The following is a 27691-nucleotide window of genomic DNA, read 5'->3' on the forward strand; positions in this document are numbered from 1 at the left end:
GAAGTTTGCTGAATTCTACTTTAGGCTTGTCTTAAATCTTATTCCAAGTTTCCTGCATGTTTTACTTAACCTTACAGAAATGCTGGCAAGATCCTTGAGGATGGACACTCCTGCCCTCTGCCAACGGGCTCCTCTTGAAGTTCAGGAGCCAACTTGTTCATCTTCCTCCTCTGCATGCTGAGCCCGCAGAATAGCTCTTGGTTCCTATTTCCTGAGGATTTAATCTGCTGTAATATTTCATAACATGACCTTCTAATCAGTAAGGATAAAGTTCAAGGTAGCTTTTTCACGTCCTTATCCTAATAAAGGCGTGAGTCAGGATGAAATAAAACAAAGTCGACTTTTCGGGGCTTGAGTAGCAGGACTGCTAAAAGCCCGTTTTAAGGAAGTGAGGTCTGCGCATGTGATCCTGCCACCCTGTCTGATGACTTTGGTCTTGTTAGATGATTTTGACCAAGTTTTACAGTGGGTTTAGGATATCTGAAGGGTGCATGGCTCTGGTAATAATTAAAAATAAAGGAAAAGTAATTCCTCAGCATTGGGGAAGAGATTCTCCTCCTTTCTGGTCAGGGTGGCTGCTTTTATGACCAGTTGATATGTTTTCTACCTGGCCAACACATGGGCATATCTCTGACTCAGCTCACAGGGCACTTCCCTACCCAAACAAGGAGGCAATGTGTGAAAGAGCTGTAAGTGTGAGAACCACCAGCCTGAAGAAGAGAAAATAGTGGGTTTGAGTGGGAAGGACGAATCTGCAAAGACGATCTTCAATAGTCCTGCCACTTACAAGTCAATCGTTATGTTGTTTTCCTCAGTGCATTTTTATTAATTCCTTGAGTTAATAAATGTGCTTAGTGATGTATGGAGTGCTCTGCCTACCCTACTAACCTGTGCACCATGTGTCAAAGAACAGAAATCACAAATAGAAAAATTCTCCTCCTAGAAATGATGTTTTGTTTCCTTTCCATGATCATGTGAACCGCACTCACAGGAAATGTGCCTTTTGGTTTCCTAATTCTCTTATTGAATCTATTTTTCTGTTTTAATTCCATGCTGATCCATGGCCTCTGTTAAGTTATATAGATTTCTAGGATTTGCTCTCCTTAAATCCTTTTTATTTCCAAGTCTTCCAGCTTACAATGCTCCTTGTTCTGCAGTAGGACCTTTGGGTTTTGCAATTCTTCTCTGTCAGCTGGTGGGATATCAGAGCTTCAGTGATAAGTGAGGTCTGTGTCCAGCCTCTTGCTTCTTCAGCTTCTTTTTTTCTCACTTGTCTCAGCGAGAGAGACAAAATCACTGTTTTCCTGAATGGCCTCCTATGATGACACAACCATCCTTGTTCAGTCCTTTATTACCAGGAGCATATGTATATTTTTATGCTGAAATCCTTTGAGGGGTTTTCTCTTCCCATGCAGACGTGGCCCCTGCGCTGCCCCATCTGTCGGACAGTAATGCGTGATCCCCAGCCTGCAGTGGCAAACCTGTGGTGCTCACCAGTGCTTCGGCTGCTGGTTATTACACTTCTGCCATCGGTTTTATAAATATTATTTGAAAGGATTTTGGAAGGTTGGGTTTTTTTGTTTGTGTGGTTTTTTTTTTTTTTTTAAATATTCCACGTAATTAAAGTATTTATGTTAACCCCACGCTTGACTTTCTTATGCTGAAACCGTGCCATTAGCAGGGACTAGTATTGCCAGAGTAGCACTGGCTATGAGATGCAGGCATGTGTCTATAAGGATGAGCTGCCAAGAAGTAAATTAAAAGGAAATGGGAAGCTGAATTCCAAAGCTATTGTTTTATAGTCTTTGGTGATGTCATTGGCATTCATAAAAGTTTAACTAGGTTGGGGATGTGTGCATCTTCTGAGTATGCTTGTGATAGTTTTACAGAAGATACATAAAAGTGTTTTCTGACTGAGTATTTAAATTATGGGGTTTTTTAGAGCTTTTACTGTCTGCTTGGAACAGGCTTCAGAAATTAATCTCAAAAGTCCATTAATTAGAAATTGGTTCACCTATTCATTTTCAAATATCTGCAGCACAGTGCTACTTAGATTAGGAATAATGACCTGACCTGGTAGTGGTCCTGACTGGAGAATTGAATGGAAACATTTAAGTGGATATAAACTGTGGCAGCCTGTTAGAGCAATAATTTCCATTTGCTGTTTTGCACTGTGAAACATTTCCTCCCAGAGTAATTTGAGCATAAGTGGGGTTTACTGTAAAGGGCGGTGTTTTGCCTGGTTGGTTTTGGACTTTTTGGGAATGATTATTGCTTGGTTTATTTTTCTCCTGATAAAATTTAACAGTAGTCCAGTGTGAAATGAGATTACATTTGCCCTTAAAAAGGAAAAGACCTTAGAGTCCTCAATGCATTGTCAGTACGTGCTGGTTTCATATGACCCCCGTGTACATATTTGGGGCTTCAGTTATCGTCAGAGAAGCTTTTGAAGAACATATGACTGCCAGACTATTATATTTTACAAGGCTGCACACTGATGAACTGGATAGGGAATATGAATGGGTATGAAAGCTCTGTTCTCAGATAGGAGTTTTTGAATGTGTGCTGTGATTATTATATTTTCTTTGTTGCCTCTCTTTCAGGTATTCACCTATAAACAGAGCACAATCACACACCAAAAAGTAACACCTATGCATCAAACAAGTGCAGAGAGCGTGGAAGACATGGCAGCGCTCGTAGATCTCCATGAAGGCTCCATTATGCACAACTTATTCCAGCGATATCAGCAAGATAAAATCTATGTAAGTTTCTTCTAAAATTAAGAAAAATATCCAGAGGGAACGTTTTTAATGTGTTAGTGCTCTGTGTGTTTTGCTGTTCTGTGGTATCTCCTCTCCTAATGTTCTCCAACTCTTTGTGTATCCACATATTGCTGAAGCGTGCCTCCTCTAGTGGCTTCTTGCCAACAACTATGGAAGGAGAAGGTCACTCAGGGTTGGCCAGGCAATCCCTTGGAAACCTTGAAAAACTGGCGTGCTCTACGTACGCTTTTACACTTCCAGTGACAGGGCTGTGAAAAGGTCTCTCAGTTTTCTCTTGTCCGTTAGACACTCTGCCCCAACCATATGTGCTGTGTACGTCACCAGAGAGGATGCTGTGGGATTTAGTCTGTGACTGCCGTTTGAGATCCTGTCAGGTCAAGATCCAATTCTGATCAGCTGCCTCTTTTCTACTGTAGGAGAACAGGGATCGTGTTATGATCGTCAAGCTGGGGGCCTGTGCTATTAAATACAGATAGTCAGGGTTCGGGGGTCTATGAGAGCAGGCAGCTGTTTATCAGTTTCCAAACCTAGGAATTACTCCACACAGAATTCTTTTTCTCAGCTCTGTAATGAAGGTTTGTGTGATTAGGTCTATCTGCTCTTTAAATATTTTCATTAACCTTGAACTGACTAGGCATGAATCTTTCCTGAATATGGAACTACGCTAAGTGTGAGAAAGGTAGAAGGAATATTAGTGGCTGTTACAGATTGTGAAATCTCACTTAAATCTCACTTTCCAGTGGTTCAGTGGTTGGTGTTTCTGTTTTATTTTTTGTTTGTTTTGTGGGGTTTTTTTGGTTGATTTTTTAGTTAATAATTTCAGAACATAAATAAGTTTTGTTTGCATCACCTGTCTAGGACCTTGATTTGGCCATACACATGCTTTATTCCAAGCTTCTTCTATTAAGTTTGCCTTCTTTATTTTTAAATATGAACATATGAATAGCATATATGAACAATCCTGCACATGTGGGGAAAAATAGCTACTTGGTAAGAGTTTAGTTTTCAACCAGCATTATTAGATTAGAACATAATACTCAGTGTGAGTCAAAATTAAAAACAAATTATTCTGAGCCATTATGTGTACACAGATGGAGGACACTTCCCCCTTTTAAGAAACATGTGTGAAAGGGGGTGTTTTTTTGAAGAGGCAAAGAATAACCTTGTTCTGAAGAGACATGTCCTAGCTTATTTCTTAGCTTGTCAAGGCAAGTTTAGGGTATTCTGATAATTGGTGCTCGGTGTGGTGTACGTTTCCGGACAAACAGGTTTGTGTGCTGTTAATGATGATATGTCTTCAGTTGCTGCTGAATACCCATTGTCCCTTCAGTTTTGCTAATTTTACTGCTTACTCTTTTGAGTCCACCTCACCTGAAAAATGATTGAGAAGGTGGTTGGAAAAAAGGTGTGTTCTGAAATGGATAGGAAAGCCTCTCTTGTCTTATATGTGTAACCAGGACCTGATATAAGAAGCATCTTCCTTTCTCCCTTCTCATTGGTACCCCACTCCTGCTGTGCCAGTGGTAGTGTTTTAGCAGGATAGGGCTCCAGGAATGGAAACCCCAAGAAAAGGCAATTAAATAGGTTGAGTAATTTTATGAAACTTCATATATATATGAGCGTGTGTTGGTAGGAGGAGGTATTGTCATTGGAAAATGAACCGTGTCTTTTCAAGCCAAAATCTCTTAACTGTATTGAGCAGTTCAAAGATATTTTAATAGTTGATGTTTAAAAAAAAAAAAAAAGGACTGAAAGGTGCATTAAGTTTACCTTTGTTGAAGGCATACTTGCAGCTGAAGAAATTAGGCTTTTGGTCATTCTTCTTTGGGACCAGACTAGTTCTTGTACAGGGCAGTAGAAGCCATTGGAATTCATTCCAGGAGCAATCAAAATTTTCTAGACTGCACATTCGCCTTCTCCCTTCCCTCCAAAAAGTCCTCTTCCTTGGCCAGGAATTGCTTTATCAGCGTAGTGCACATACTGTCTCTTGTATCCGCCTCGGCACCTTGGCTGCATCTCCCCTTGGTGCGTTAGGGGGAAGTCATGTGCTCCTCTCCACCCTGAGCGTAGGGGCTGGTCATCCCATTGAAAGACTTCTTGCCATCCCCAAATATAAACCACCATATAATTGCCATGTCCTGGCTTTCAGCTCACAGGTGTTTTGTCTCTCTACTTCAGCTCCACGTACCTCCTTGTACACATCCTGAGTTGGGGGAAAAGTTTTGCAGAGTTCTATGCTGGCATTTTTTGAGTTACATGCTTGTAGTATTACAAGCATATTAGTGTGGTTCTTGTGTCTGGCAGCTTTCTGTTAGTTTTCTCAGTGGCAATGATACAGGGAAGCACCTTTGTACCCTTAATGAGGAATGCACTTAATTAGGACATAAGTTTTGGGGCTTGCTTCTTCACACACCCTCACAAATTATGTGAGGTGCAATATATTAAATTGTAGTGTAAAGTATGTATGATTTCAAAAATGTAAAAGAAACTATTAAAAAGAAATTTTAGCAGTTGCTTTCTCAGGAAGACAATTATTTATGCAAATCTTCCACTGTTAACTTGTGTGTTTGTCTGTATCTGAAGAGCTGTTTCTCCAGCAATGAGCACTGAAGTATATATCTTCAGATGTTTGAGTTCAGTTTAATCTTCCTTTACTTAATAACATTTTTGTCTCACATACTCAGATCTGTGTTCCTAAACTCTTCACTACTTCCTAATTAATAATATAAAGATATTTGCTCTGGATGCCAAGTTTTTTCAAACATGTCAGTGACTTTCTTTGCTGTTGCCAAGAACTGCAGCTATAAAGGGTCAGCAGAGGATTTTCTATATTTCTTGCTGTTTTTTGAGGAGGTAGGAATATTGATTTAGCATACAGACAATGTTCATAGTGTGAATGATGCCTGGCTCTGTACTTAATGAGTTGAGACTCTTAGCTAAATCTTTGCTGTTGGCAGGAAGGTGAATGACAAAAGTTGTTTGTGTCTATGTGCAACCATCTTTTTGTATTGGTGTCAAGTCTGTTGACATCTGCTTGTGATACTTCTTGTCTGAATTTCCATAAAAGAGTGCAGGCTTTCCCTTTTTGGCCTGTGAGAGGCATGGGATGTACATGCCCTTTCTTGATTACTTAAAGTAAGCTCCTGTCTGGTATTTTTTCAAGTTTCTTGATTAATACTGCTTTTGTCTAAAAGTTGGCTTCTTCAGAGGGCTATCACCGCTTTTGTTGTCCAGGAAAGGAGCAGGGTGACCACATGTTGCAGGGGTTTTCATTGCTGCTTCCTCCCCCGTTTTACTCCATCAGGAACAACTTGATTCAGGAGATCCAGCTTCTGAACACTGGCATACGAGGTTTAATGTCTCTCTGTGAACACTCAGATTAGCTTGCGTGCTAGGCTGGTACGTGGCAAAATATGGAAAGATAAACACCAGTGCTAAAAGCAGAAGGTGCCCACATTTGAAAACGGAGCCTTTTGTGAACGCGAATGAGAGATTTTGTTGCCTTTGAAGCAAGGCCAGCACGGGGCACACGATATGGAAAGGGGAAGTGCTGCGGCGTCTGTTCTTGTCGCTGTTCAAAGGCGAGTTGTTCCCGAAGCTGTTGATTCTGGTTTACTTTTAGTTAAGTACACATTGTGGAGGAGACTGGCTTGGCCTTGGAGAGGACACCGTGAACCACACCACGTGGATTGTGCTGCCAGACGCACTAATTATGGCGTTCGGGCTGGCTCCAGGATGCGCTGTGGTTGTCTTGTCTCTGTGGCCAGCGGTTAGTTAACTGATGCAGGCGAACAAATTTCAGAAGAGCAGACCAGAGGATTAGAGAGCAGCTTTTGCTGAGGTGAGAGGCAGGTTGGCAATAGCTGCAGTATGCATAGTGCAGGTCAGTATGGACATTTTCATCATCAGATCCACCCTTGTTTGCCTGAGTTCAAGCAACAAACAAGTTTTAAAGCACACCTGATTAGTTTTTTCCTTTTGAATTAAGCTCTGAAGTGCCAGGTAGGCACGTTCCTCTTTGAAGTGGTGATGATTTTGACGCATGCCCGTCTTGTTTATGTGGAGGATGTGTACCCGTGCCCAGAGAGGCGTGCTGCGTGGGGTGGGGTGTGGCGGTCCCTTGGCTGTCCTCCCCTGATGGGGAGGGTGGCCTCCAGGTGGTCCAGCGGTTGGGTGTGGTGGCCAGGAAGGGTGAGAGAGAACAAAACCTATTTTTGCTCGCTTTCAAATTGGGACTGCAGCTTGCCTGCAGATAATTATAACCATCTGTTAGGTTTGTGTGCATATGTATAAAAACTTCTGTACCAGCCACGTAGACATGTAGTGCTGTACCAGCCACATCCACATCAGAGGGAGGATGACAGTAATTAGGAGCTCAGTTTTCATGGCTGGCTTCCTTTGTCTCTTCAGCTGAAGCAAGAAAGATGGAGTAACTTGGATGAGAAGGAAACATTTCTCCAATTTTTAAAAAAGGTGTTAAACTGGAAAAGTTGTCTCTTCCCTAACAAGGTTGCTTGCAGAGCTCCTAGCCACTTCGTTACACTGAATGCTCAGTTATCTGTTCTTAAAAGGTATACTCAGTTATTTATGCATCTATTTTTAAATCTATTTGTGTTTGTTTACTTTAGCAGCATGTTCAGTTGTAGTTCGTTGAAGTTTCAATAATTAGATAATTTATCTCCCCCGAAGTCATGAGGGTTCCCTGAGGCAACTAGTTGATGTTTGTGCAGTATTAATCAATAATCACTGTTGGGGTTGTTTCAAATTCTGTTTGCAGACACAGACACTTTAGTATCTAGGTCAGTTGCTCTCTGTGACTTGTTTGTCTAGGTTTTTGCATATTTGTGGTTTTTTTTCTGAGTATAGTAAAACTCATTTCAGATCTGGTGCAGTTGCTCTGTGGCATGTTATGATGGTCATCAGGATGTGCATGTTGCTGCATGTTACAGTGAGAAAATGGCAGGGCACACTAAAGTCAGGGTTACTTAAATACAGACAGACATAATTCATATACTTTGAAAGCAGTCCTGTTCAGATGTCCTCTACCACGGACATGGTTGTAGGTGGAGACAGAGAGACAAAGGAACATCAGAAGAAGACAATAATAGCCCCAAAGTGTTTGCTTGTAAAGGAAAAACTGTCATGACTGATTTCTTAAATGGAAAAACTTGGATGCACTCCCTGCAGGAACTGAACCTAAAAAAAATGTGTATCAAGGACCCATATACTATCCTGAACAGCCCAACAGCTTTGGTCTTCGGCCTGTCGTGCTCCGTGGTATAAATAAGTGTGGGCCGTTGACTTTAAAGAAACCAAGAAATGGTACACACAAATTGTCATTAATTAGTATGGTAAAATACCTATAAATATTGTACATGTACATTTAGACCAAGTCCTAGCTATTTACACTAGCTCCTACAACTGCGTTTATCCTGGTCTTGTCTGCAACCCAGCTGTGGTTGCACAGTTCCTTTCCACAGGCATCTAATGTTCTTGAGCAGTCCCTAAGTAACTGGTTTGCAGGATCTGCTCTATGGTCCCTGAGGAAACTGCTGTTTATTTAATTGCTCTGCTTTTACAGTAAAGAAATTTTAGAAGTGTGCTGATGAATCACAGTGTTTTTCGTGCCTTCTTATGCTACTGGGGAGATGGGGAAAATTCTCTCCACCAGCTCCTTGAACAGAGGTGCAGAAGAGCAGAGAACGTCGTTGCTAAGAGTGCATGACAAATGTCTCTACATAGCTACTTACTTCCGTAAAAAAATTAACGTGTTATGCTTACACACATCAGATAATGTTTTCAAAATGTAGTTCAAAGTGAGTTCCTGACTCCAAGCATTAATTACAGCTTCCATTTCACATCTGTTACTAGAGAGCAGCAGACAAAGATCTATAAAAAACACAGCAGGCTTTTAATTGGAAATCTAGTGGAATTTATTTCTGGTGATTGCTATTTCTAAAGGTTGGTCAGTTATATAGATGAACAGTTGTCTGCCAAAGGCCAATAATCATTATTGTTTTATTTGTTTTTCTTTCTTCTAATACATGTTGGAGGAAGAACATAGCTGTAATGATACGAGAAGTAAACAAATGCCATCAATTGGTTAACCAACTTTGCTCCTGAATTCCTTCATACTGCAGAACTTGTGGGACTGCTAATAATAACAACAACAACAACAGTAATCAAATATGTTTGCCTGAACTTTGTCCTCACAACTGAAAATATTGGGTATTTTAAAGGTGCATATTTTCAGATCTTAGCAAATATTTCAGCCTGAGGTGGTGTGACCAATGTGTTATCGTCAAAAAGGGAGCTGCTCAGGAAGGTCCATATAATTGAGTACACTATCATGTATGCAATGGCTACACAAACACATAAATTTATATTACGATTTGCAGCACGTTAGGTACTGTTGGTAACCTGCTGCGTGTATATGCTGCAGTAGGGACCTTACTCTCTGTCATCAGTGGGCTGTTTCGGTGAGACAGATGGGGAGGCAGAGGAGGTCAAAGTTTTATTAAAACATCAAAAAAACTTGCTCTTTCTGCCTGCTCTGTTCCAGTATTTTTCTTCTCATTTCGTTCATTGGTAGGAGAATACATAATACATGCAGGGTCAATTCCTGTTGACTTCCATGAGTTTTGAATGATACCTAAGCCCTACTTAACTTCATATTGAAAGCTGCAGAGTAGAAATCCATCATCTTGTGCAGGTTTTGTCATTGGTGATGGTATGTATTGCTAATGTCTTCTCAGATTTGAAGGCTTGTTTTAATTTTGTTTTCTCCACACCTTTATTGAATGTCACCACTAACCCTATGAGCTGAGAACAGAAAGCAGACCAACATGCAGAATCAAAAGGAAGATTTTTCAGTTGTTTTTTGTAAGTGCTGACCAGCAGCTTAGTGCTGTTCAGCCAGAGCTTTTACAAATGGAACTGAACTCTTCTGCATGTGCCTTTGCCTTGCTTGCAGGTAAGCTCTGGCTCCTTTCTGTAAGGTCTGTTGCCCCAGTCCCGCAAAGGCATTGAAAGGAAGGCAGGAATTTGGACTCCAACACTTAAACGTGCTGGTGACAGACAAGCAGCTTTCTTTAGGTGAGTCAGGCTTTGACTGCAAAGCGAGCTGTACAAAAGTTACTACTTGTGCTACACTGGCCAACTGCCTTATTCACATATTCCAGCAGTTTAATACTAGAGAGGCTAGAGACAACCCATTTAAGTTGAGAATGAATTAAATTACTTTTGTCTACCTGTATAAACGGACTATTGATTCATAGCCAGGCTGTTACTTTTATTTGAAAAGATGTAGTCCATTTCTCGCAAACAGTTTCAGCCATTTCCTTTTGATGTCTGTCAATCTTTCATTTTAAAAGCAAATGGAGTCCAAAAGCTCCATTTAGCAGATTTTTGACTGCTAATACTGTTTGCCATCTTAGTGCTGATTTCTAGACCCACGGCTATTTGGCAGCAGTTCAGTGCCATCCAACAAACTACCTGGCATAGACTTAGATTTCAGTTATTCTGGCTTTTGATTTCTGTTTTCATGCTCTGTTAAAGTGTAATTCCCGTTCTTCCTGCTCTCCTCCTAAAAACAACTTTCTACAGAAGAGGTCTTAAAACAATAAAGGACCATGAAAGTTATGAAAATCTGGGTATCAGTATGTAAAATACTGGCAGACAGAATGAAACAGAAGCTTTATATTAAAAATATTTCTCCAGTGTTCTAGAGACATTGTATCGTCTACCAGCATTTTTGTTTTCGTTTGCATGTATTTTCTCTGAAAAGCCCCTTCATCTTCCCAAGATGAATCTGTAGGAAGGAAGAAGTCCATTTTTGTCTTTTCCTTGCTGGAGGGTGAATTAGACCTTCAGACAGCTTTGAAAGACTCATTTGAGCATTGTGCAGTAACAAGGCAGGAAGAAGAATTAGTGTGTGGCCACAGGCCATTTGAAATGAAGTGACAAGCCATGGGGTCTCTGCTCTTTGTAGGGCCTTTTCTGATTTGAGCTAGAGATCGCCTGGTTAGAGTTAAGCTGTGCACTTATGCACACAGATTGCTGCAGTCTGATGTGCAAACCTACATTCACATGCTGTATTGCAGGCAATGAAAATGACAAAAATCAATGTCTCATTCTGATCGATCGCGTTTTTTTGTTCAGGAGGTCACCTCCTCTCTCGGCTTGGCAATGGCGAAGAGAGATACTTTTGCATAACTGTTTATATAAACAGTTTATGCACAGATGATCGTTATTGTGTTGTCCAGTAGATAGGACTGCTACAAGGTAGAGATTGTATTGTATTAGTCAGCAAAAAAATTGCTGTAAAACCAAGGAGACTTTGTCCTTTTTATACAGGAGATAAACTGCCAGAAACTTGTGAAGTTCTTAAGTAAGGGAAGATGTCTGACAACAATATTATTTTTTGTTGTTTTGGCTTTTACCTTTGGCCGTAACAATGCTCTTTTATCAGCTTTTCTTTATATCAGCTTCGTATTTCCCAACTGGATTTTTTCATGCAGATCTGGATAACACTTGTAGAGTTTCCTTGAGTATCTCCTTACACATGAAACAGTCTGTTCAATAGGAGAAAATTAAAAACAAAATAAGATGAGATTAAGCTATGAGTGTATCTCTCAACCTGTGGAGAGCTCTTAGTTTTGTGCAGGTTCACCATCTCTGAGCCTTCTGTGCAGTTAAGCTGAAAGATGTGACTGCCTCTGTGCACTGTTTTGGGTATTTACCTTGGCAGATAAGGTGACCAAAACCTGGTTTTTAACCCTTAAGAAATAGACAGATCTAGGCAGCTTCAGCTGGCTGCCTAGAACAAGGACGATATGAATGTGCAAGGCTGAATCTGTAGAGAAGGAAAGGATTTGCTTGGTTTAAAAGTTAAGGTGGCTGGGTTGCAAAGTACCACTTTTTTCATGAAGAGGTGGCATAGCCTTTGCCCTCGGAGGGGCTTGGGAACAGGACAGTGTTGCTTAATACTTTTTGTACCAAGGGAGGCTTAAGGTCACATTAGTTGGTTTGAAGGGTCGACATAACAGGCAAGGATGCATCTAATAGGGTATGCTGTTGCCCTACAGTTGCCTCTGATCATCTGAAATCATGTATTTTAAAAAAAGTCCAAAATTATTCCAAAAATCTTCTTGTGAACTGTGCCAGTGAACACAAATGTAAAGCCTGGCTTTGAAAATGCCTTGGTCTGTTATGCCTTGGATCTGATATGTGCTCAGCACGGGAAGGGAAAAGACCACTAGGGAGGTAGTTGGGAGAAGGGACTGCTGCACTGACTGAAGCACATGGGAAAGTGCAGCTGAGCAGTGTGAATGCGCCTGAGAAGACACTTCGCAAAAACAGTGACAAGGAGAACGTTTAACAGGTGGGTCTTGGAGATAGGTAGCTGCCTGTTGGCACTACCAACAGTCTTAGTGACATTCTCTGTCGTGTTCTGGTTCCCTTCTAAAGGTCCTCTCCTATGGACGCTGACTCTTGCATTTGTAGTGTGGCCTGTGTGTTTACAAACAGCTCATTTCGCAATCAGTTCTACAACTAACCTTGAGAAGGGAAAAAAAAGCACAATTTAGGGGTTATAAAGTTGTGTTCATGGACAGGGAACACAGATTTAAAGAAAAGCAAAGCTGATGTAAATTTTGGGCGGTTGGAAAACCCACCGTGAGTCACCAAACATGGTGAGGGCTGCAGGAGCCCAAGCATGTAAGGATGATTACAGAGTATGACATTTCCATCTTAGAAATGGCTTGATTGGTTGAAAACATCTAAACTTGTAGTTTAGTACTTCACTTTGATTATGGTTTTTAAGAAAGGAGCTTTGCTTCAGACATTTTAGTTTATAATTTAGAGACACAACTGGATTCTGTCCCACTGAAATTAGCACGGGACTAGCTGAAAGATGGGGTATAGTTACCACAGAGAGGATAAAACAAGGCCCTACCAAGAACAAGGGCATTAATTATCATCCTCTTTATGGCATACCCTTGCCCATTCTGCTGCTTCCCCTAAAAAGCACGCCAAAATATGGCCCAGCCATCTTCCTCCTTTTTATGCTGACGTGTATGTGGTGGTTGACCTAGTTATCTTTGCCTCAGAATAAACTCAGTCCTGATTACCGTTGGTCCCTTTACCTGAGAGAACTGGGAATGGTGGAGGCTGTATCTGCAGTGTGGCTCTTCTCTTCCCAGGTTTGGCGTCCTGATACTTTGAAATTTGGTGTTGAAAACATAACGAAGTTTGACAGCTATTTTGTGGTCTTTCAAATGTCATCTGCCCCTGCGTGTTCTGTGAAAGCACTGGTATTGTAATTTGGTAATGTTACCATAGCCATGGTGATTTAAAGGTATGAGACATGTGCAAGTTGTATGGAACAGTGATAAAAATCTTTTCCCATACATTGTCTAGAAGTGACATATAAGTAGCTTTCTAGTCAGCCAGTTGCACTGCAGTTTTATTTGAAGTTTCCCATATATTAAGGGTAAGCCCAGAAAATACTACTTGTTGAATAAATTGTCAGGTTGATACTAATACCACTTTAAAAAAATAAACAAACAAGATAAACCTTTACTTTCAGACATGGAATCAGTTCCTTACGTGACCTCAGGAAAGTCAGAGGCTGCTCAAAACCAACTCAGAAACATAATTTTTGAGGCATCTGTAAACATGCGTTTCTCTAATGAGAGAGATTTTTCTTGTCCCAAAGCATCAAGTCTTGAAAGTCATCTTAAAGAGAGTTGGATAAAGCACTATTTCTCAATGTTAATGTAACAAAACGTCTTAATTGTGTATGTGATCGTTTCCAACATTTCTAGTACTAGGTTGCAAGTAATATATTGATTTTTGGTGTCATTGAAGAAACACAATGCTAGAAATTGAGGAATGAAGTCTCCTTGTGTGTGCTCTAATAATGCAAGCAGTTTTAGTTTCTGTTGTTCTTGTTGATCAAAGGCTTAGTCCAGGACCAGCACATAATGCCCTTTAACAAAGTCCTCCAGCCTGCTTCTCCCTTCTCTCCTACCCTCCCTGTAGCACTACGTATGCAAAGCCTTGAAAGTGGTCCTTTTTACTCCCCCTTTTTGTCCCGTATTCATTTATTTAAGAAAGAAGGCGGAACAGGATGCCTTAGATGCTAGAAGTCTGGGAAGTACAGAGGGGTACCTTGATGTAGGGGGTGAAAGAAGGTCATGAGAAAAACAGTGTGGGATAAAATTGGTGAACTGACATGGGAAGAGCAAGCTTAGGTAAAACACAGAATTCATAAAGGATCCTCAGAAATAGAAGAGCTATCGTGGAAATACAGAATTCTTGATATAAAAGGGAAGAAGTGGAAGGTGGATGGTTGCTGGATATGGAGTAGACCTGAGATGTTATACCCAAAAAAGCATCTGTGAAGGGGAGAGGATGGAGTGCAAGGTGGTCCTGATATATTTAGTATGTTTGGTTTATAGGATTAATGAAGTGATCTTGCATTAGGGCAGTTTCCTTTTTCGTTCCTTTTTCTGTGTAGAGAACCTGAAAAAAATCTCAAAGAAGAAACTTCTTACTCTACTTTTTCCTCTTTTAGTCCAAAAGTCTTTTCTACATGGGAAAAAAAGATGTTTCAAACTGTATTTAGTTCATCTAGTGCAAACTTGTTTCTTGTAATTTTAAGCTAATTTGAAAAAGTATATTTTAATAAAGCTTTTTACATAATCTACATTTGTTTGGCATCAAACTAAAGTAAACTGATTGTGTCTTCCTTAAAAATAAATAAATAAATAAAAAACCTCGTGTCAGACAGGACTACTCTGACCATTGCAGGTTTTCCTAGAGTATTTCTGTGGGTATCAGAAATCTTTGTGAGCTCTTGAACCTTTTTAAAGAACTAATTGGTTTTGAGTGTTTGAAGAAGTCTGGGGTGATTTCAAGACACACATTCAAAGCTGATTGCTATCAGAAGGGAACAAGCAACACAAAAAAAGCTTTCGGAGAACTGATGAAAAATCTCTTCCTTTCTCAAGTACATCTTTCATTTTGACTTGCGATGCCATCGCCTTACTGAATGTCTAGCTGAGAAGACGGCTTGAACTTCTAATTTTGAAAGTCCTCTTAGAGGTTCAGCAATCTTATTTCCTCTTTTTGTGCTAAAAGGGGGAGCAGGAGTGTCTCGGGTTTGTGGCTGGAAGGGTTTTGGGAGATGCACTGTCAATGTAAAATTTCAGTAAAAATTTGAAAGAGGAAAAGGAGCCCAAGCTTTTAATATGGTAATCAAAGCGCTGCGTTGGGTTTCAGTCTGAATAACTCAACTTTCATTTATTCTTGGGTTTTAATAAATGTATTAGTGGTGATCTGATAACAAGCTGTTGCTGGTTAAGTCTGTTACAAAGTAATTCAAGAGTTTTTGTGCCCTTCTGTCTGAAGTGTTGAGTTGGTCCTATAAGAAAGCTGTCGTCTTTGTTGCCACAGATTTAAGAAGTCAGGCTTGTGATGGAAGTTCTACACAGTATTTCTCTGAAATACCCCTCAAAATATTTCAGATGGAAATCTTCAGAAATCCTGTCCGCTTGTTAGTGCTCTGGCAGATGTATGAGCATTTTTCCTATTCATAACTGCTTTGGAGTGCTTTCATTAGAATAAGTAATTATTGATGGCGAAAATAACATTAGAAATTGCAAAGAACAAAGAGAAAATTTAATTCACTTTCTTTTAGCAAAGTGGAAGTGACATTCTTATGTGAAAATACCTTTTCTGAAATTTCATCCAAACAGCTGCCTTGTGATATTAGCATAATAAAGTAATTTGGAGATCCTACTTCTGACTGTTAACTGCTTTAATTTGCCATATGATGATTCCTGGTGCAGAAATAGTGTTCAGGAGACAATACCCATCCACTGAACAGGCCTGCGTTTTTTGTGTATCTTTACACAGGTTTAACTTGGTGCTGAGGTGCTTGCACTTGCATAACTGCAAAGTCTGCCCTCCAAGAAAAGGGTTGCATTGGGCAGCTGCTCAGCGTCCCCGAGGGGAGGGAAAGCAGAGCGCAGCGAACAGGGAGGTGGTGAAGTGGGTTCTTCTGCGTGTGGGTGTGAGTCGTGCCGCGCCTCAAGTCCCTGACTTTGTGGCTCTTAGAGGTGGCAGGGTAGAGGCCATCAGGAGTAGGATCTGCTGTTTATAGAAGACCCCTACTAGTAAGATAGTTACTGGATGGGAAAAGTAGTAAGCCTGGAGGTGATGTAGGAAATTATTCTTGCAGCAGATCTTGCTGCTGTTGAGTATCCCCAGGGGAAATTTACAAGGACTTTGGGAAGATCTGTCTTTCAAAGGGAACTTTTTAAATAATTGGAATAGTTTTTAATAACGGTGCTGCTTCGTCTCATCAATACTTTGCTGAACTACCTTGGGTTAAGGTGGAACTTGCACTTGGGCCAGCTAACTCCTAGTTAGTCTGTGCAGATGTCTAGTTGTGGCTGCTCCTGGGTTGGATTGTGACACTTGGTAGATGATACTGTGTCTGTGAAGAACATAGCTTTTCTGTGATTTTGCCTTGGGATGAGGAAGTCGGTTTTGGAGGCCCAGAGTTTGTTGTGTTTTGTATCATTATAATTTGGTGGCGATTTGTGCGGGCATTTAACTTGTTCTGCAAAGAGGTAATACATACTCAAAGTACCAGAAGACTGGAGCCACAAAATAAGAGCTATTTCAGTTGAGGTTGTGGTTCTCCACGTTTTAGCTGAAAGAAAAAGAGAGAGAAAATTTTTAAAATAGTGGTATGTCCTAAGCATTACTCCATGAGGTGATTTAGGAATTGTGTCTGCCAGTATCAGTTCTGCTGTTCACCAGGGTTCTGTTACTGCCATAATACAATACCTTCTTCTGTATGATACCTTGCATGAATTATGAGGCAATGAAGCCAGCTGACTTAATTTAATAAAAAGCTTGTCTTATTTGCAGTAGTTACTAATATTCTGGAAGTGTTTTTATCATTTTTGAAAAGTTCTGCTTAAGCCATATGAAAGACTGCCTCATGTTAAGCAAGTCTGTGCAGAAGTGGGCTGCTGTCACCTCCTTACATTATTCACTGTTTGAAATAGGAGAAGCAAGAGAAGTCACACTGTAGCTAGTGGTTGTAAAGCTTTGCCAGTGCTTTATCAGAGGAAGATCAGGGAGCGTGGTGGTGATGTTCTGTCAGGTGCTTGATCACGCAGAGGCTACGGAGTGGAAGCTTACAGTTATAAAGCTGGATGCTATCACATTGCATGGGGATTTTTTTGTTTGCTTCTTTGCCATGGCATCTCTTGTGATGACATGCCTCAAGTTACTCTTCTTACATTTTAGTAAGACTTGAGTCAGACTTCAGTAAGGCAAAGAGGAAGATCTGCAGCAGTCTGTTTGTTGGTCATGCTTGCACTGTATTCATGTAATTTAAAAAAAAAAATCTTAAAATGTTGCCTGTGCAATTTGTGCTGAAACATGTATCAAACTGAGGAATTTTGTTCTCAGAGGCTTCCTCGTTAGTTATTTAAGAACCCAGGAGGGGATGTTCCCAGGAAATTAAGCTGTTGTCTCAGTGCTGTAATTGCCCTGCGATATGATCTTGTGTTGAAACGGTATCTTTCCTCTAGATGAAACCTTCTGATCTATTGCACAGCATGGGTGTTTTTATAAAACACACAGATTGAAAGTTCACAGCTCTGTAAAAGGTACTTGAGTTACAGCAAGGAGGAATATTCCCCTCACAGCTAATAAAATTGTCATGATTTCAAGCACTCTGCTGTAGTCCCCTTAGCAAAAGCTCAAAGCTGCTACTTGTGTTGGCCCTGATGGAGGCCGAACAGGTGGCTCATGCGGAATGTAACAGCAGGGTTACAGTGAGAAAGGAGAGCTGATACACAGCGATAATTACATGTTAATTAAGGAGAAGGAGGCGAAGGCGGGTGGATGTGGAATGTAAATGCTGTGGAAGAGACTGAAAGAGAGGAAGAGAAAATGTGGGGGAGCTAGTGACCCCTGGGTCTCCGTGGGTGCCCCTGTGGTGGCTTGACAGAGGAGAGCGTGGCTGCAGGAGGAGCATGTGGGGCTGCATTTCTGTGGCATGCAAGATGCTGCTCGCCTTACCCAGCCCTTTCTTGGTAGGATGCTGCGGAGGTGAAGAGAGCCCCAGTCCTGCTGTCAACTTCACAGCTGGTTCCTGTCGGCGACAAGAGGGTTGACTGCTGGTGAAGCATCTGTCTGTACATGGGGACTGTGTTACAGGGCTGGAAGCTTCGCAGCCTGGCGCTTTGCAAGTCCACAGCAGGGCTGTTGAAGCCAGGTGTCAGCTTCCTGCCTGTAACCGCAGAAAGGATGCTTAACAAAATTAAATTAGTATAACAGCAGTAACACTGCACACACCACATGATATATCAATTAATTTCACATGTCCCAGAAATGTACTGGAAATTCTGGAGATAACATTAAAAATGTTATCTCCTACCTCACTTAATCTGATTTTATTTGAAAACTATATTGAAGTGAATAGAGGGTGACTGAGAAAATGAACAGCATTACAAGTAGGCTGTTGCAAATGATCATGTTACCGCAGCCTAATGAGTTAAGGCAATGGGAATGGGCATAAGCTGCTGCCTGGGTGGTTTTAATTGATGTGCTCTCTAATTGCAATGGGACAGAAATGAATGCCATGTCAGCTGCCCTTGTGCATCAAACTAGTAATAAATTAAGTTGTAGAAACCCAAAGTTTTGGGAGCATCTGCCAATTCAGCTGCTTTTCTTAGGGCCTGCTACCCTGTAATGGTGCTAGTGTCTACCATAATGTCTGACACACCTGTTTTAAAAATGAGTAGCAGAGAAGGACTTGGATACTCTACATGGAAATACGGACTTTTGCACCAGTACTTGGGACACAGTCAGGTTTTTAGTAAGTTCAGTGAGTACCTAAGAATGCAGGAGAAGCAGCTGAAGACCAGCACTCGTAGGCATTACTGTGCGGCTGTAAGAGGCATTAAGGCAGGGATTCGTCCAGCTGAGAAGCTCTGTGCTGTAGGTGCGGTAAGTATGAAAACATGATGGAGGTGGAAGCAACTTTTGCCCTTCTGTTGCTTTTGTTGAAAGGAAGAAGCAGGGAAAAATAATAGACACCTTTATCCAAAGGATTGCTAGGCTTTTGCAAACGTGTATTTGTTGTCTTTCATTTGGGAAGTGTGTTAATCTGTTCTACCCTGTGTGTAATAACAACTCTGGGGGGTGCTGTGTGCTTGCAGACCTACATTGGTTCGATAGTTGCTTCTGTGAACCCTTACAAGAGCATCCCAGGACTGTACGACTGTGCCGCCATGGAGCGATACAGCAAGCACCACATGGGAGAGATTGCACCTCATATCTTCGCTGTGGCAAATGAGTGCTACCGCTGCCTTTGGAAGCGCCATGACAACCAGTGTATCCTCATCAGGTAAATGACTCCTGCTGCTGCTGCTTTGATTATCCCTGCCAGTGAGCCTTTCGAGGTGGTTTAGGAGCACAGATGTAGGCTGCGTGGAGAGGAGAGCTCCAAAAGAAAGCAGACTTTTAAACCAATGAGAGTTCTGGGAGGCGTTTCGGAACTTGCTCTGTATCATTCTGTAGACTTCTAACAAAATGTTATTTTTTCTTACCCGCCTCACAATTTCATTTAGTGAAAAAATCTGTTGTATTTTTGTGAGGGGTTTTTTTGCCACTCACGCATCTGATTCTACCCTAAGAGCTTTCCCCACTGGTTTAAACATCCCTGGGCAGCTCAGAGTTTGTCACCACTAGACCCTGAAGGATCTAAAGGAAAAGAAAAAATAACCCACCAGCCTCGAGAAATGTGGTAAATAACAATAGCAAAAGAGAAATACCTCCTCGTATCAGCCACTTAGCTGCCTGATTAATCTTCCTTACTTAATCTTGTTGTGCTTTAATTTAATGGTGATTTAACAGCTTCCCATTTGATCCACTGTGTCGCTGGTTTTCAGGATCTCTCTGCTGCCAGACTGTACACTGAGAGCAGTTGGCATTTTGATAGCTTTTCACTGCTTTCAGCTCCTCCTTACTTCTTGCTCGAGGAGCCAAAAACGCAACCAGCTCTTTTCCCTTTCCCCCGCCTGCCAGCTGAGTTGCGTTGGCTTGCAGTGGGCAGGGAAAACTGAAGTCTTGGCTGCTGGATCAAGAGGAGCAGCTTGGTGGCGATGACCATGTGGCAGCAGCCATCAGGCTCTGGGCAGTGAGTGATGTTCCGGGGAGGTGAGAGACCTTGCGTTTCCCCTCCCTCTCCTCTGTTGCCTTTGCAGTGTTTTTGTGATTAAGCCTGTTTGCTCTTGCCTTCCTGCAGCCTACTAGCACAAGTTAAATGTGGGGAGCTCTTCAGACACAAGACGACACAGAATGTTGGCTGTCTCGTGACCTCCATGGGAGCCCTTGTGACAGCTGTGTGACCATGGCATGGGGCAGCCAGTGGGGCAGAGAGGGGATGAGGCAGAGTGAGAGCAGCACCTTTTGCAATAGGCAGTTTCTACTGGCATTTAAGATTACAGGCCAGTTTGCAAGGCTTCCTAGGTAAGAAGAGGCCGTGGCTCATGTAGTTCAGCACCCAAGCTGTTAGAAATGTGGATCGGATGCAACACAGCTAGGTCTGGTTCCAACTTTCTGCTAGCTCTCAGGTTGCAGTCCCAGCCCGCCCTCACCTCTAGGCAGCTCCTGCCTGGCAGTGGCACAAAGGTAGAGGGGGCTGTGTGTGTTTTTCAGCTTTCTCCAACTGTATTTTTTTTAATTTAATACATAGTGCTGTACATATAAAGCTGAGTCCAGGTGTCACTCTGAGAAAAAATGAAATGCATAGAGATCTTTGTCATGCAAAACCAACTAGCCTGGAGTCATGGTTTCATGGTGTAATGTCAGGTAATAACTTGTGAATTGCTCACATACCCAAGTTTTGGGGACCGAAATAATTTTTGGTGCCTAGAAGGTGGCTGTTGTTATTTTTGTTAATGCCGTTCTGTACTGGCCCTAGTATTTTACCTTTCCTTCCAGTTCCCATAAGCTGCCAAGAGAGAAGCAGGTTGTGTCCTAAAAAGGACATGAGCAGAAGTCTCGGATGTTCCAGAGGAGTCTCCAGCTGTTCCTGCTCTGTAAACTGTGTGCCTTGGTACAGATAAGCTATGATATGGAGAAGTTTTGCATTAGCACTCCCTTTTAAAACTGTTTGCTGTGGTCATGGATTGAAATAATAATTTGTATAAGTTCTGTGTTTCAGACAAGTGCCATAATAAAACCTTTTAAGGGTATGTTGTTTCTACAGAAATTGAAGGAACATACAATTCAAGACAAAAAAAGTCAAATGTACTTTCCTAAAACACTATTATCTATTGTATCTATGAAGGAGTCAGAGCAGGATTTTTTTAAATTACTAAAGGTTTTCAATGGCCCTCATAAGGTTTAGAAAAGTCCCTGCGATCATATACTTTGTTTGGGGCATCAGAAGTGGAAGTATAACAGTGTACTCGTCATCTTCAGCATCCTGGTCATTCCTGCATCTTTTACTGGCTTAGAATTAGATGTTGCAACAAGACACTGTCAGGCTTTCTTGGTTACTTACTGGCATTTGAAAAAAAAAAAAATTGTCAAGCAGACCTCTGTAATGTCTGAATTCAGGCAAATTCTAGTCTTGACTTTAGTGTAAGAGATGATAAAAAGGAAAATTTTGTTCCATCACAAAACCACAATAAACAGTTACATCCAGTTAAAATGAGTGAATTGTTCATGTAGGCTTCATGTTCCAATATGAACTCTTCACCTGCTCCTAACTTGGGGATCTAAAAACTCAGTACCAAGTTTTAACAGCCTTGTGGAATAAGGTACTGAACGCTTTCTTTGATCCTCTGGACTTGAAGTGCCCCCTGCTGGCATCCAGGATTAGCTCAGCTTTCTTTTGGAGCATTTTTCTTAAGGCATTGGGTTCAAAGACCTATGAAAAAGTTTCCGCTGTTTTGGAATGCTTGCAATATTTGTCTGGGTGGGGTAAGATGTGAGGGTTAAGGCAAGAACCTGAATTAAAAGCTGCCATCAGTAGTGACTCAAAATATATTATAAATGTGAGACCATTTTTCCAGTATAACCACCCAGACCAGAGGTGAAAAGGAAGGAAATACAGAAGAGATGATGTTAAATGGAGTCATCCAATGATTCTTATTTATTGGTCTGTGTTATTTTTATTTCGTTTTAATTCATTAAAATGCTGTATAAAAAAGACTTAGCAGCCTAAAATGTCAATAAAATGGCATATTGAAGAAGCTGTGCCCAACCTGCGCTTATGAATATTTACACAGTTGAAAAACAGTATTTTCTCCCAGGCTAAAAGTTATTTATGTGGCTATTGAACTAGAGTTTTCCTGTAGGCAAAAAATGTCTACATCAACAAATGCTCAGTTTCAGGTTGATCTGAACCTTATCACAGAGTCCAGTTTCATTTAAAACAGAAGGAAAAAAAAAACCCACCACAGTAAATTCAATTCTACAACAGACATATTAACAAAAAAATTAACATAATCTGATTTTTCTGCTGGATGCCATAGCAGGAGCATGAAGAGAGCCCATCTTACTCAAGGAATAGCTGAAGAGCTTGTCCTGATGTAGGGAAGGGACTGAGTTCCCCCCATGATTAGCTGGTGCTCGCAGTTGGGACCAATTTCAAACCTCCACCCCTTTATTGTAAGAATAGAAACATATTTTTAGGTGGTGTTGGTTTTTTTTTCTGCTCTTTTTAAGGTGGTCTAGTCCATCCACAAGCAAGCACATACTCTTCTTTCAGTTACAATAGCAGTTGATCCACTTTAAAGCACTGGAAAACAAGTGTAGAGCAGTCGAAGAAGCAGCAACAGTCACCCTGAATTAGATTCAAGTCAGTGCTGCGAGTGGGAAATGGCAGGCTGACACCAGTTTGTTCTCTCTGTTATCATCTGACGGCCTCATATTTTTGTTGCTGTTCTTCAGCTTGAAAATCACTGTGAACCAAAGTACTCTTTGGATGAGACCCAGACTTATGATGGGAAGACCTCCTTATGAGACTGACACACCAAAATTCACATGCGCGTCAAAGTGTATTTGCTGAAGAGGCCCGTTTTGTCTCTGTGTATCAGTCTTTGGGGTTTTAAAGCCAGCAGACAGAACTGAGAAGCGATTTAGTGTTGACACTGCCTCACTCACGTTATGTCCTTCAGAATGAGGCGTCTCTCTCAGTGACCCTTTTTTCCACTGTACCGGTCTGGAGTCCAGGCTGTTGTGCCCTTAGTGAGATGCCCTGCATAGAAAAAGTCACGGAAAGTCTAAAGATCTCCTAAGTGGGGGCAGTATGGGTTGCTGTCACACTTAATATATTCACAATACTGAATGTAGTGATGTGGAATGAGCTGGGCATTTAAATTCATGGGGTAGAAAGGTTGCTGGAAAGGTTGGCTGTGCAGCCTTTTGCTGACCTTTGCAACTTCTTGTAGGCGTAGGCTTTCTAAGGAGTCTGAAGGATTGTTCCCACTTAACCTACCATTACTGTATGTACTGTATGGTTGAATAAACAACTTTAAAGTTTAGCATCCTTGTTTTTGCTTTTCATCTCATTAATAACAACTGACTTTTATAAAGCATTTTGTAAAGGAAAAATGCAGAGCCAACTTGATGCCCATAAAATGATGGGTCCTGAGCTGAGCAACACCATGCAGGGATAAGATCTTACTGTCATGCCAAGAGGGCTCCAGGAACCCATCCCCTCAGTGCTGAATTGTAGTTGTAAAACTAAATAGACTAGAGTGGTAACTAGTAAATGAACGGAGAACATTGGATAAATCCATCCTTTGCTCATACCTGGAGTATTTTCAAAGTGCCTTTCTCACCCTTGCTTGATATCCAGGAGGATTTTGGGGAACTGGAGGTGGTTTAGAGGAGAACAAAAAGGAGTGATCAAAAGTATAGCGTCGCTCTGTGTGCAGGAATGGCTAATGGAGACGGGCAACTGGGAAGCCTATCCATGAGGTCATGCACAGCAGAGAGAGCGAGCACTGGGTTGAGTTGTTGGTTTCTCCTTCCAATACAGGAACTAGGGGGCATCAAATTAAGCAAATAGGAGGCAGATCTGAATCAAGACATGTTCATATGCTTTTTAAGGGAGTATGGCTGGAGGCTCATGGAAGATAAATCCATTGAGGGTTACAAGACACATAGAAACCAGGTTTAGATCAGCAACCCTCTGAACAGCAAATAACTGGAAGCTGGAAGAACATGGAAGGGAAGTATTGCATGTCTTCCCTGCGAATCTCCATTTGGTGATTGTCAGAGGTAGGATACTGGGCAGGTAGATCTTCCGCCTGACCCAGTTCTGAGCCTTTTCTATTCTAAGAAAAAATAGAGAGCATGTAATTGCGCATATACCAACTGTACCAGAGATAGGCACAGGAAATATTTTTCCATCAGCTTTAAATATCTCTCTTGTAGAATTGCTCTTGATTGCTGTGGGGTACCTCTCAGCTTCCATAGAACTACAGGTGCTTCAGAGCATGGGGCAGAGGAAGGACAGTGTCAGTGAAGGAGCTGATGTCCTCTTTGGCACCCATATCCTTAATGTTGAGCTAAACACTGTTCAGAAGGTGAGAATTTAGTCAGGAAGAAGATTGATGGTTTTTTGCACTAGACTAGGATAATGCAAGGGTTTGTGAAGCTCTTTCAAAACTACTAGTAGAAATGTTTTGCTAATCCTTTAGTGTACAAGGAGCCAATATTAAATATGGAGAATATTAAATATTTGCTGTGTTGTCAAAGGAGCATGAGTGGGTGAGGGCCTGCAAAGAGAAAGGGAACAAATACTGAAAAGGTCCGACATCAAGGGTAAGACTACATTAAAAATACTACAGCATTTGTTTGAGATTGTATAAATATGATGGATGAATCATACTTGCTGGAGCGTATCAGTGGGTAGTATGTCTTGTATGAAGTTTTAAGAAATACTTTAAAGATTCTCAGATTCTTTGTGGGAAACACATCTCAGCTACAAAACTCTGTCTCTCATGTTTTCTGAATGCCTCTTCCCTGTTACTTTTCTAACTGTTGGCATTCATTTGCAGGAAAAATGCCATGCTGCTTTCTTGGGCTGTACCTTTCTTCTTTGCTTTTTACTAGAAATCATCATTACACTTTGCAATAACCTAAAATCACCAGGGTCACCACTCAGCAATGGCACAACAAAAGACTGTTAAGTAAACTAAGCTTGCTCCATGTGCCCAGTTGTGCTCCATCAAAGTCAGTGACAAAACTCCTGCTCGCTACAATGAAAAGGGTAGGATAAGACCAAAATATACCTCCTTTCATTGGGAGTAAACTGGAATTAGGCAAAGCATAGTTAGGAAAACTAGGAATTAGGCTGCAGCTTAGGGTATAATGCTGTGACTTCAGATGAAAAGTAAGCAAACTAGACAAACTTAACCATGAGTCACATTTCTTAACAGCACACAGTGTGTTTTTAATTATGAGACTACATAATTTAAGGGAAATTATACCGGGGAAATGAGCCAACTTTATACCTTCCCTTTTTAGAGCATTTGTTTTGAAGAGAAATTGAGTATATTGCCTTCTGTTTGTAGCAGCAAGATTGCATATTAACAGTTTGGTTTTAAAATATCGATTTAGCATTATCAAATAGCTTTGTTCTGCTGTGGGTGAGGATGAGAGGTTTTACATCTCTGATGGTGATGAGAGGTGAAAATTTCATATCTTGAACTCATGAATCTTTTTTATTTGGATGGGCATAAAAAAAGTTTGTTTAAAGAATATGTAGCTCACTAAGTATATCACTATTAATTGTACTAGTAGCCTTTGTGTGTTATAATTTGCGTTGGTGTCTCTAACCTCCTTCTCACAGCAGGGCTTCCTCTGTAGCTGGATTGCTGCAACATAATCCCAAACTTTCCCAGCTTGATTCATATTCTGGACTTTCTCCCTGACCATTGCCATGACTTTGTTCTAACTTTGTTTTTCCAAGTTGGTAAGAATTGTGGGGTAGTTGTTTGTATTCAGAGAGCTCTTAGTTGCCTCGGGTGTTGTGTACGCTCTTATGCAATCAGTGCCTTGAAATGCTGTCTGAACAGTGGTAAGAAGTCTAAAGATAGCTTGCATTTTGTGTCGAATGTCGTATTCAGCAAGCTTAAAGGGGTATTCTGCTGCCATTTGAGTATCGTTTCTAATCACCCCAGTCTGCCTGACCAACAGACAGAGGGCTTTTTGCCTGGAAGCTGTAACTGTGCAAACATTTTCCTCCTCTTCTTTCAGTGGTGAAAGTGGTGCTGGTAAGACGGAAAGCACTAAGCTGATTCTCAAGTTCTTGTCTGCAATGAGCCAACATTCACTGGAGCTGTCCTGCAGAGAGAAGACCTCCTGTGTGGAGCAAGCTATTCTTGAGAGCAGGTACTAGATCTTTCAATACACAGGTATTTTTTCCAGAAGACATAAGCCTTGTCATTGAAATAAGAGCTTGCATTGTAATTAAAGAAGTGGGTGTGATTACTGAACAATAAAATGAATATTGGAAAGGGGGAAATTGTCCATTAAGCAAAATTGCCTGGCTGCTCTAGAGAGTTGCGAGCACAGCGGGATATCTTAATGAAGCAAAAAGGCGCAGAGTTTTGAAACAGGCAATGCTCTAGTGGTGGCTTTAGTTTTTGTTTGGCCTGAATTCAAATAATCAGTGAGGGATAATGGGTGGTGGGAAGGAGAAGCCAGTGGCTTGGTTTGTGTAGCCTGAAGATAAGGTAGAACAAGATACAACACGGTGAGGATAAAGTGTGCAAGTGGTAAAAGTATGCTGAGGAACGGGAGGATAAGGAGAACTGATAAGACAGATGAGTAAATTCATCAGATAAATTGGACACGCTCTACACAAGGAAAAAAAAAATATCTCAGTGTTCAAATGAAATAACACATGATTCTAAACTATTTAAAAACAAAGACAATTTGAGATGCTATTACTTTTGTTTATCGTGCTTCATCTCTGTTTTACCTGCTGTATCTTGATGTAATTAGGTTTTTTTAATTGCCTTAGGACAAGGACTGTTTTCCCTACATCTGTCTAGCAATTTGCATGTGCTGAGATTTCTTATTTCTATAATTTGATTACTGCAGTGAGAATTGCATGCATCTTTTGAGCAGTTACAGATTAAGCTGCAGAGTAGTTTAGTACAATTGATCTTCCTGTTGCTTGAATATTTGAATCATTTGATGGAAAATTGAGATGCCTGTTGTTAAGAAATAGAGGATAATACCTAGTATGTAGATTTTGGCTGAGGAGGGTGTCAGAAGAGAGCTTTTCAGAGTACTGTTCCTTTCACCAGTCCCATGTGAAACTGTTGATATGCTGGTCACATGTTAACACTCTTGTCATTCTGTATTTTCACAGCCCAATTATGGAAGCTTTTGGCAATGCAAAGACTGTTTACAACAACAACTCAAGTCGTTTTGGGAAGTTTATTCAGCTGAACATCTGTCAGAAAGGAAACATTCAGGGAGGAAGAATTATAGATTGTATCCTTGTTTGGTTATTCTGCCCCTGCTTGTGGGCAGCCTCCATGTACCTCCTCCGTGGAGGGCTGAGAGAAGTGGCTCGCCCTTGTCTGTCCTTTTGCCCCATCCTGAAACACACACAATTAAATTGAGCTGATGTAGGTGGGGAGGGAAATTCTGCGTGTATCTGTGCACACACACATGTGCATTTGTGGCGGGGTGTGATGTATGTACTGTTACTGTTGGAGGACTGGGATCTTGTGTTGCTACTGCTAGCGCGGCTCATATGCGTGTTCCTATGTAGTGAGCTAAAACAGCCTGAGTTCTCGGGGACAGCTTCAGCTGGCAGTTATTTCCCTCATTTATTA

General features: G+C 41.2%; 1 protein-coding gene across 6 annotated transcripts in view; it reads left to right on the forward strand.

Annotated features, from left to right (window-relative positions):
* MYO10 (myosin X) overlaps positions 1-27691 on the forward strand; it is a 228965-nt gene that overhangs the window by 130925 nt on the left and 70349 nt on the right. For all 6 annotated transcript variants that reach the window (XM_075084235.1, XM_075084237.1, XM_075084238.1 and 3 more), the window contains 4 exons: positions 2604-2762; positions 19034-19221; positions 26097-26231; positions 27220-27344. In XM_075084235.1, coding sequence (XP_074940336.1) covers positions 2604-2762; positions 19034-19221; positions 26097-26231; positions 27220-27344 — 607 coding nt within the window. The remainder of the gene's footprint in view (positions 1-2603; positions 2763-19033; positions 19222-26096; positions 26232-27219; positions 27345-27691) is intronic.

Source organism: Phalacrocorax aristotelis, chromosome 2 (assembly GCF_949628215.1).
Source record: "Phalacrocorax aristotelis chromosome 2, bGulAri2.1, whole genome shotgun sequence".
Taxonomy (NCBI): Eukaryota; Metazoa; Chordata; class Aves; order Suliformes; family Phalacrocoracidae; genus Phalacrocorax; species Phalacrocorax aristotelis.